Below are 10,237 nucleotides of genomic sequence, written 5' to 3' on the forward strand. Positions count from 1 at the left end.
CACGGTCTCACTATCCCACTTCCGACACCAATAGTGTGGAGGTTAATATCCTATATAGCAGTTAGACTGATGTTTTGTTTTAAGGTGCAAGTAGCGCGAAGAATGTCCGGGAATGCCCAGACTGTTTGAGGAAGTCCAGACGTGATTCTAAGGAGGCTACACTGTAGGCCTGGTTACCTTGCTAATCACGTTTGGACGTGATTCTAAGGAGGCTACACTGTAGGCCCGGTTACCTTGCTAATCACGTTTGGATGTGATTGTAAGGAGGCTACACTGTAGGCCCGGTTACCTTGCCAATCACGTTTGGACGTGATTGTAAGGAGGCTACACTGTAGGCCCGGTTACCTTGCTAATCACGTTTGGACGTGATTGTAAGGAGGCTACACTGTAGACCTGGTTACCTTGCTAATCACGTTTGGACGTGATTCTAAGGAGCCTACACTGTAGGCCTGGTTACCTTGCTAATCACGTTTGGACGTGATTCTAAGGAGGCTCCACTGTAGGCCTGGTTACCTTGCTAATCACGTTTGGACGTGATTCTAAGGAGGCTACACTGTAGGCCTGGTTACCTTGCTAATCACGTTTGAACGTGATTTTAAGGAGGCTACACTATAGGCCTGGTTACCTTGCTAATCACGTTTGGACGTGATTCTAAGGAGGCTACACTGTAGGCCAGGTTACCTTGCTAATCACGTTTGGATGTGATTCTAAGGAGGCTACACTGTAGGCCTGGTTACCTTACTAATCACGTTTGGACGTGATTGTAAGGAGGCTACACTGTAGGCCTGGGTACCTTGCTAATCACGTTTGGACGTGATTCTAAGGAGGCTACACTGTAGGCCAGGTTACCTTGCTAATCACGTTTGGACGTGATTCTAAGGAGGCTACACTGTAGGCCTGGTTACCTTGCTAATCACGTTTGGATGTGATTCTAAGGAGGCTACACTGTAGGCCTGGTTACCTTGCTAATCACGTTTGGACGTGATTCTAAGGAGGCTACACTGTAGGCCCGGTTACCTTGCTAATCACGTTTGGATGTGATTGTAAGGAGGCTACACTTTAGGCCCGGTTACCTTGCTAATCACGTTTGGATGTGATTCTAAGGAGGCTACACTTTAGGCCAGGTTACCTTGCTAATCACGTTTGGACGTGATTGTAAGGAGGCTACACTGTAGGCCTGGTTACCTTGCTAATCACGTTTGGACGTGATTCTGAGGAGGCTACACTGTAGCCCTGGTTACCTTGCTAATCACGTTTGGACGTGATTCTAAGGAGACTACACTGTAGGCCTGGTTACCTTGCTAATCACGTTTGGACGTGATTCTAAGGAGGCTACACTGTAGGCCCGGTTACCTTGCTAATCACGTTTGGATGTGATTCTAAGGAGGCTACACTTTAGGCCAGGTTACCTTGCTAATCACGTTTGGACGTGATTGTAAGGAGGCTACACTGTAGGCCTGGTTACCTTGCTAATCACGTTTGGACGTGATTCTAAGGAGGCTACACTGTAGGCCTGGTTACCTTGCTAATCACGTTTGGACGTGATTGTAAGGAGGCTACACTGTAGGCCTGGTTACCTTGCTAATCACGTTTGGACGTGATTGTAAGGAGGCTACACTGTAGGCCTGGTTACCTTGCTAATCACGTTTGGACGTGATTGTAAGGAGGCTACACTGTAGGCCTGGTTACCTTGCTAATCACGTTTGGACGTGATTCTAAGGAGGCTACACTGTAGGCCTGGTTACCTTGCTAATCACGTTTGGACGTGATTCTAAGGAGGCTACACTGTAGGCCAGGTTACCTTGCTAATCACGTTTGGACTTCCTCAAACAGTCTGGACATTCCACGACATTCATCGCGCTCTTTGCAGCTTAAAACAAAACATCAGTCTAACTACGATACAGGATACAACTATTAACCTCCACACTATAATATCAGACCGAGAGATGGCATCATTAAGGCATATTTACCCACGGATTTCATTAGATGGACTCAAAATGCATTTCGCCTGCGTGTCTCAGTTTACTCGACCGGAAGCGCGCCAGAATCCCCTGAGCAAACGAAGAAATTCGCCAATCTCGCCCTCTAGTGGCACCATATTGTAACAGCTAAGAGTTCACCCTTTTTATGATCTCTGTTGTTCCCTTAGGTACAATCTTACTTTTTAAAAATGGTTTGTACGTATGAATTATATTTTCGCTCTTGGAAGTTTAAGGACTTAAAAAAGAGAAGGACATAAAAACTTGATTAAAAACACGTTGCAACAGCACATTTGTAACTAGAGTGAGATTTTGGTATGTTGTAATGAATTTGTTGTATCCATCCGAACCGCTTATCCAAAGTAGGGGGGCGGGATGCTGGAGCCTATCCCAGCAGCCATTGGGCGGCAGGCAGCGAGACCCCCTGGACAGGCCGCCAGGCCATCGTTATTTTAAATTAAGTTATCCTGCCTACCCTGACCACACGTCAATGGTTCAGTGACGACCTTGTCAGGGGGAGCCATTTGTTCGGCAGCCATGGGGGGGGGGGGGGCAGAATAAAGGTGCACTCCTCAGTGAACACACAAGTCTCAGTCACGGTCCTGCGGTCAGTCCCTCAGTAACAAGTCGTCTGTCTACCCAGTCCGAGCCACCCCACACAGACAATACAACGATGAACACAACATGAACAGAACTCCCCCCCACCTTTATTGACTAATTAACAAATTGTAAACGTCACATTTTTACAACATGAATGACTGCAGTACAAACAAACATGCTGGGGGGGGGATTAATTAAAAAAATAACATTAAGGAAAAAAAACAAAAACATTTAAGACACATCAGCTAAGATCACAATTCATTTACATATTTTACAGCGAACACATGCCATTAGTTTTTGGGGGACCTTTTTAGTGGCACTAGAATTAATACTTTTTATGTACTGCTCAAAACCTTTATCAAAAAAACAAACAATAAAAAGTTGTCTTTGCTTTGTAAACTTGCACTTGAGAATTTAGCTAGAATAACCAATAGATTTATGATAAACTCTCTCCTCAAATGTCTTGTCATAGGCAAAGAATCCGAAAATAATATACTCATAAAACCATGCAAAACCCATGTATAAGGTGTCGCTAATATACATTCTGAAACATCTTCCCATACAGTCCTGCAGAGCATCATCCAAACACCATCTGAAGGTGAACCTTTAACAGTCCCACAATGCCTTGCGCTCCCCCAGCGACCGTCTTCCCCGATCGCCACATAAATCTCTTATTTATTTTTTCAGGAAGCAAAACGTTTGAAAAAATGTTTTTTTGTCCAGTGTCATTTGGGAAGTATAAAAATGGATGTACTCAAAGTCTTGATTATGTATTAAAATCACGTCGATTCTCACCCCCCCCCTCCCAAATTTGAATAAACAGGCACATGCGCAGTGAATGTGGTGAAAGTTAGACGGACCAGTCTTGGTTTGAGTTACCCTTCCAGGATGTGTTGAGGGCGCACAGGTCCACTGGGCCCTGGCATAAAGACGCTTTCTTGTATGTCCATTTACATACACGAAAATATACCATAAGAGAGGGTTCAATAAATATGCAATATTCTTACACAAAATTTTACTCAGAATTTAACAAAATATCTTTATCTCGTAGCTTAGTTGGTTTTAAGTCTGACCACGTGTTCGCTCATTCCGAAGCGACTGGGAATTGACTTCATTTGCCGCTTGGCAGGGGGACAGACGCATTTCTGAAGACCATTATTGTGACATCACTTACTCCGCGGATTACTACTTCCGGTTCAGAGGTCATAGTTTGGGGAGGTCAATGTGTCCTTCCCCACGTGGGTTCGGTATTCGGCTGGGTAGATTACGCTGCTGAAGGAGGACGAGTCGGCGGCCCTGTACACATCCCTTTCCCGGCCAAGGCGTCTGTCTATCAGAGCACCACCATGCTGAAGTCTCTCAGCCGTGCGGTCGGAGCCGCTGTTCGACTCTCCACCGCTTCTGCGTCCACGGCCCGAGCTCCTCCACTCGCAAGCCCGACCCTGTGCGCTCCGATTTCGGCTTCGAGTCGGCCCTTCACCCGGACCCTCTGGGTGATGACCAGCAGCGGCGCGTCCTCTGGTTACAGGCCGAAACTGTTCAGCTCAAAAGTGGTGAAGTCGTCCGTGTCGTGCGGCTGCGGTGGTCTGCACACAGAAGGTAACGTTTTAAACAACGTGTTTTATTAAGCTAGCCTCAGCTCTCTCTCTCTCTCTCTCTCTCTCTCTCTCTCTCTCTCTCTCTCTCTCTCTCTCTCTCTCTGTGTGTAAGCAAGTTAGCTTTAGAAATGTAATGACGTACCCTCGTGTGAAGTCCAATTCATAACCGTCATAGAAGTTGTATAGATTTGTTGGTACTTGACAAAGTGTAGCATTTTCAAGCGTGATGAACACAACGGTTGTCATCACAGGATGGTTCACATGAGCCACCAACACTTAACGCCAGGAATTAAGGTCTTGAACGTTAGTGTAGACACTGCTGGATTTGATGACGAGTGTCTTTCGACAAGCCATTTTCAAGATCAGAAATTGCGCGCGAGCATGGCAGGGGTCACATGTAAAGGTTCAACACCGGTGTCCACAACTACTTGAGGGCCACCTTTGGTAAGATACAACTGTTGCATGACAAAATAAGGCCTCTTGTAGCTACACTGCATTTCCACAATGTAAGGGGGGGCGTGTGCTTCTAATTCTCAAGTCCTGTTCTAGAGGATGACGACACTCCCATGCAAATCATGAGTCTCTGTAGTTGGTACAACACTGATGTGAGCTCTAGTTTATTTGTTTATGTCCTGCCTGCTGAACAAAGAATTTGTATAATCTATTACGTGTTTTCATATTCTGCCATTCAAATTGACACCGATGGAAAAAAGTCTTCTTCTTCTTCTGTTAATTATTTCATTGATGATCGCTACACTTCAAATTGAGCATACTGAAGGACTCTACCTGGGGGGGGGTGTAGCCCAAGTTCTGCAGGGTCACACATTTCCACAGTTTGGTATAAGCCAGCTATTGTATTTACCCCATTAGAACTTCATAATGCTTTATTGAAGGGGTATTTCTCTTATCCCAGGAGGATGTCAGTGCATCATGACACATAGTCACCGACTGCATAGTCTCACTGTCACTAACCCGGTTACCTTGGAAACAGGTGACAAGGCGTTTGGTGTTTTCTTGTCTGATGAAATCAAAGAGGAGATGAAGATCCAGAAAAGCAAAAACCTTCCGAAGATGTCTGGAGGTTGGGAGCTGGAGAAGAACGGCACAGAGGCCAAACTCGTTAGGAATATTGCTGGAGAAAAGTAAGATCGTCGCAGTTGTTGAGGATGCAGTTGAATTGTCATAATAGATATTCCCTCACATCGATTACACGTTTTGCTACTTTTCTCCGTTTCAGAATTACGGTTACGTTCAACATCAATAATAGCATTCCTCCCAACTTCGAGGAAGAGGCTGATCAGGCACAGCAGAAACCGGCAGAGGACGAGGTGAGCCACGGTGAACTTGATTTGATGTTGTAAAATATTGACTTGAAACTGCGGCGCAGTGGTCAGCGCGATCACCTCACAGCAAGAAGGTCCTGGGTTCGAGCCCCGGGGTAGTCCAACCTTGGGGGTCGTCCCGCATCGTCCTCTGTGTGGAGTTTGCATGTTCTCCCCGTGTCTGTGTGGGTTTCCTTCCACAGTCCAAAGACATGTAGGTCAGGTGAATCGGCCGTACTAAATTGTCCCTAGCTGTGAATGTGTTGGCCCTGTGATGGACTGGCGGTCTGTCCAGGGTGTCTCCCCACCTGCCGCCCAGTGACTGCTGGGATAGGTTCCTGCAACCCTTGGCTTGGATAATGGATGGATGTCTTGAAACCATCTCAGAGATTTGTTGTCATATTAAACTTGTGACACCAGTGCTGGTTCTGGTAATTGTGTTGGTGTTTGATATCGACAGAGCCGACAACAAGAGCACCGCTGCTTGCTCCCACCGGAGGCCATTTGTGAATTCAAAAGTTTACAACAGCTAAAATCGTTTCAGTTGTCTTGTTACACTACTTTGAATCAGCAGAAAATAATATGATGGAGGCAGCTCAACAAAATCTCTCTCTCGCACACACACACACACACACACAAAATCGACTTTCTATGTATTATGCAGACGGGTTTTATCATTTCCTCTGATTTCGATGTGACGATTTTCTTTACAGCCGGAAATTGTGTCAACTCCCAACTTTGTCGTCGAGGTAACAAAACAGGCTGCGAAGCAACATTCCTTGGTGTTTGACTGTCACTACCCCGAGGACGAGGTACGTTTCCACCCCGTTCATCGTATTCTCAAATCGACACGTCGGGTTTGATCACACAGCAACAGAAACTCTCGCTGCCCTTCCTGTCAGTCTCCTCCGCAACCGCGGATTTCGTGGGTTCGACGTCAAAGCCCCCTGTCTTGTTTTCTAGGTAGGCCGCGGTGAGGAAGAGGAGGAGAGCGACATCTTTGCCATCCGCGAAGTCAGTTTTCAGCCGGAGGGAGATGTGGAGTGGAAAGAGACCGCCTACACGCTCAACACGGACTCTCTGGACTGGGTGAGGCATCCCGCAGGAAAGCCGTGCCTCTCCCAACGTGGAACTGGGGCGGCGGCTCTGGGTTATGTCGGTAACTGAGTAATCTGCCGAGTCGTGTAAGGGGATTTAGGAAGGCTTCCCCGGAAAGGGAAAACTACATATAGCCTAGATAATAATAATGATAATAATAATAATGATGATGTTGGTATCCCAGGCAACATCAACATCTGTGCAGTCCAGAAGACCGCCCTACTCAGAACAGCCCACATATTACGACGAGTACTGTCAATCAAATGACATCTGCCCTGTAGTGCCTCAGGTCCATAGTTTGGACCCGGCTCTACAGGATGTAAAACGGGAAACATGGAAGAAATTGCAATAATAATAATAAACTTTATTTGTATAGCACTTTTCGAAACACAGTTACAAAGTGCGTCACAGAACAGATAAATTAATTGCTACAAGTTCTGAGCTTATTTGACATGTGCAACAATTATACACCATGCAGCTGGTCCAATGCTTATTTATGGACGCTCTCAAAATGTAAAATGGGAAGGGAGATTAAAATTAGAAGTACAAATCTAAAAAAAAAACAAGACAGCACATGTACTGTATGGAGGTAAAATATAAAAGTAGAATATGATAGAAATAAAATATTGAGAAAATGCAGAGAGAGAAGCTATCCTAAATACACATGCTATGGTATATAATGTATATATTATGCTATGAGATGTGTCGATTATTATTGAGTTGACAAAACAGAATCGTAATTGAGTCAAATCCTCTTTGACTATTTTGCATAACGCTCCCGTCATTTCAGCGCCAGTGAAAACGTAACGTACGCCATTAACCAGAGCTAAAAACAACGTACGCCATTAATCAGAGCTAAACACATAACGTACGCCATTAACCAGAGCTAAAAACATAACGTACGCCATTAATCAGAGCTAAAAACCTAACGTACGCCATTAACCAGAGCCAAAAACATAACGTACGCCATTAACCAGAGCCAAAAACATAACGTACGTCATTAACCAGAGCTAAAAACATAACGTACGCCATTAACCAGAGCTAAAAACATAACGTACGCCATTAATCAGAGCTAAAAACATAACATACGCCATTAACCAGAGCTAAAAACATAACATACGCCATTAACCAGAGCTAAAAACATAACATACGCCATTAACCAGAGCCAAAAACATAACGTACGCCATTAACCAGAGCTAAAAACATAACGTACGCCATTAATCAGAGCTAAAAACATAATAAACCAGAGCTAAAAACATAACGTACGCCATTAATCAGAGCTAAAAACATAACGTACGCCATTAACCAGAGCCAAAAACATAACGTACGCCATTAATCAGAGCTAAAAACATAATAAACCAGAGCTAAAAACATAACGTACGCCATTAACCAGAGCTAAAAACATAACGTACGCCATTAACCAGAGCTAAAAACATAACGTATGCCATTAACCAGAGCTAAAAACATAACGTACGCCATTAACCAGAGCTAAAAACATAATAAACCAGAGCTAAAAACATAACGTACGCCGTTAACCAGAGCCAAAAACATAACGTACGTCATTAACCAGAGCTAACAACATAACGTACACCATTAACCAGAGCTAAAAACATAACGTACGCCATTAACCAGAGCTAAAAACATAATAAACCAGAGCTAAAAACATAACGTACGCCATTAACCAGAGCTAAAAACATAATAAACCAGAGCTAAAAACATAACGTACGCCATTAACCAGAGCCAAAAACATAACGTACGCCATTAACCAGAGCTTTAGCTGGGCTTATTCATATTAGTAAGGGAAATGTGTTTTACAGTTCATAGTGTTTTGTTTGAAACACTGACTTTGTGGTAATACTTAAATCTTTTTATTTATTTTTTGTGATAACTATATTTTATATATATTTTTTTATAAATGTGCTAATTTATTGATGCAATTATTAAGTATGTTAGATGTTTTATTCCTATGGCTGAGGCACGTCCTTCAGCATCCCTTGCATGCAGAGGGAGTATAGCCATAGAAAGTCTCAAAACCAGGCATCCAGGTAGTGTAGCGGTCTATTCCGTTGCCTACCAACACGGGGATCGGTGGTTCGAATCCCCGTTTTACCTCCGGCTTGGTCGGGCGTCCCTACAGACACAATTGGTCGTGTCTGCGGGTGGGAAGCCAGATGTGGGTATGTGTCCTGGTCGCTGCACTAGCACCTCCTCTGGTTGGTTGGTTGGTTGGGGCGCCTGTTCGGGGGTGGGGGGGGGGGACTGGGGGGGGATAGCGGGATCCTGCCACACAGTACGTCCCCCTGGTGAAACTCCTCACTGTCAGGTGAAAAGAAGCTGCTGGCAACTCCTACTGGAGGAGACATGTGGTAGTCTGCAGCCCTCCCTGGATCGGCAGAGGGGGTGGAGCAGCGACCGGGACGGCTCGGAAGAGTGGGGTAATTGGCCAAGTACAATTAGGGAGGAAAAAGGGGAAAGAAAAAAAAAACCCCAAGAGTGTGTCCTCCCTAACAAGTGTTAAAACATTATATCTAGTCTTTGGGTTCATGTTTTATCTGAGATCTTTCGTACAGAAGTGTAGAATTTGACACTAAGAGTGTCATGGAGAATGTTGAGCATCACTCTTCTTTTACTAACGGGTGCTTTTTCCGCCGGTGGTGTGTTTCAGGCGCTGTACGATCACTTAATGGACTTCCTGGCTGACCGGGGGGTCGACAACACATTTGCTGATGAGCTGATGGAGCTGAGCACGGCCATGGAGCATCAGGAGTACATCGGGTTCCTGGAGAACCTCGGCGGCTTTGTCAGGTGTAACTAACGGGTAGAAGAGGCACAAGTTAGGCTCGGCCGTTCTTCAGTGCACACCCCCGAATAACTTCAGTAAACTGTAATGTGAAAGCAAATGCCCGGATCCCGATTAACTGACCGACATCTGGCTCCGTTGAGACGGATGGCGGTTTGATAGACCTATCTGCAAGTTCAGCACTTGGCTGCATAAGTCAGCCCTGTGTTTTGTTGTAACTTATTAGTTAATATCTGCCCACGTGTTAAACATTATCGCTGGGAAATGGCAGTGAAGACTTCTGTGTTACCTCTACGATCCAGGAAAGTCCAAAGCCTGTGATTCATACGGGGGAATCGCCACAAAAACACGTAAACGGCTCCAAAATAGTGTATAAAGTGTGGTATCTTAAATGTGCAGCTCATCTCGTCTGTTTTAGCCGTAGGGTGTACAACTAGATGGTTGAAGTCTGCTGGCCAGTTCGTGTTAGCAACTATTGATTTTGTCGTTCAGACCACTGGAATGAAACATGACATGTTGAAATGTACACGTTCTTCCTGTAATTGGTCGAAAGTCTGTCATAAAACAAGAAGTCTGTCCAATAAAACTGTTTGATTATTAATGGGATGTTGAATTTTTTCCCCCGACTATGGGGCATTAACAGGCTAGTGTACAGGTAAGAAATCGACTGTTGAGTTGAACGGAAGTGGTTTTTCACACTGAATGATATGCGAGGGATACTTAAACTCCTTCACTCGAGGCAACGACTCATCCCCAACCCGGAGGGAGCACGCCACCAGTGTCCGGTAGAGAACCATGGCCTCAGACTTGGAGGTGCTGACTCTCATCCAGGCCATTTCG

At 45.0% G+C, this 10,237-nt stretch overlaps 1 protein-coding gene across 1 annotated transcript; it reads left to right on the forward strand.

The window, feature by feature from the left end:
* Positions 1-3,872: 3,872 nt before the first annotated feature.
* c1qbp (complement component 1, q subcomponent binding protein) lies at positions 3,873-9,998 on the forward strand. The gene is made up of 6 exons (XM_056285045.1): positions 3,873-4,178; positions 5,169-5,319; positions 5,415-5,505; positions 6,213-6,311; positions 6,463-6,588; positions 9,263-9,998. The coding sequence occupies exons 1-6, from the start codon at positions 3,926-3,928 to the stop codon at positions 9,410-9,412; spliced, it is 870 nt and encodes a 289-aa protein (XP_056141020.1). The 5' UTR covers positions 3,873-3,925; the 3' UTR covers positions 9,413-9,998.
* Positions 9,999-10,237: the final 239 nt, after the last annotated feature.

The sequence above is a fragment of the Lampris incognitus genome, chromosome 8 (assembly GCF_029633865.1).
Source record: "Lampris incognitus isolate fLamInc1 chromosome 8, fLamInc1.hap2, whole genome shotgun sequence".
Classification (NCBI taxonomy): domain Eukaryota; kingdom Metazoa; phylum Chordata; class Actinopteri; order Lampriformes; family Lampridae; genus Lampris; species Lampris incognitus.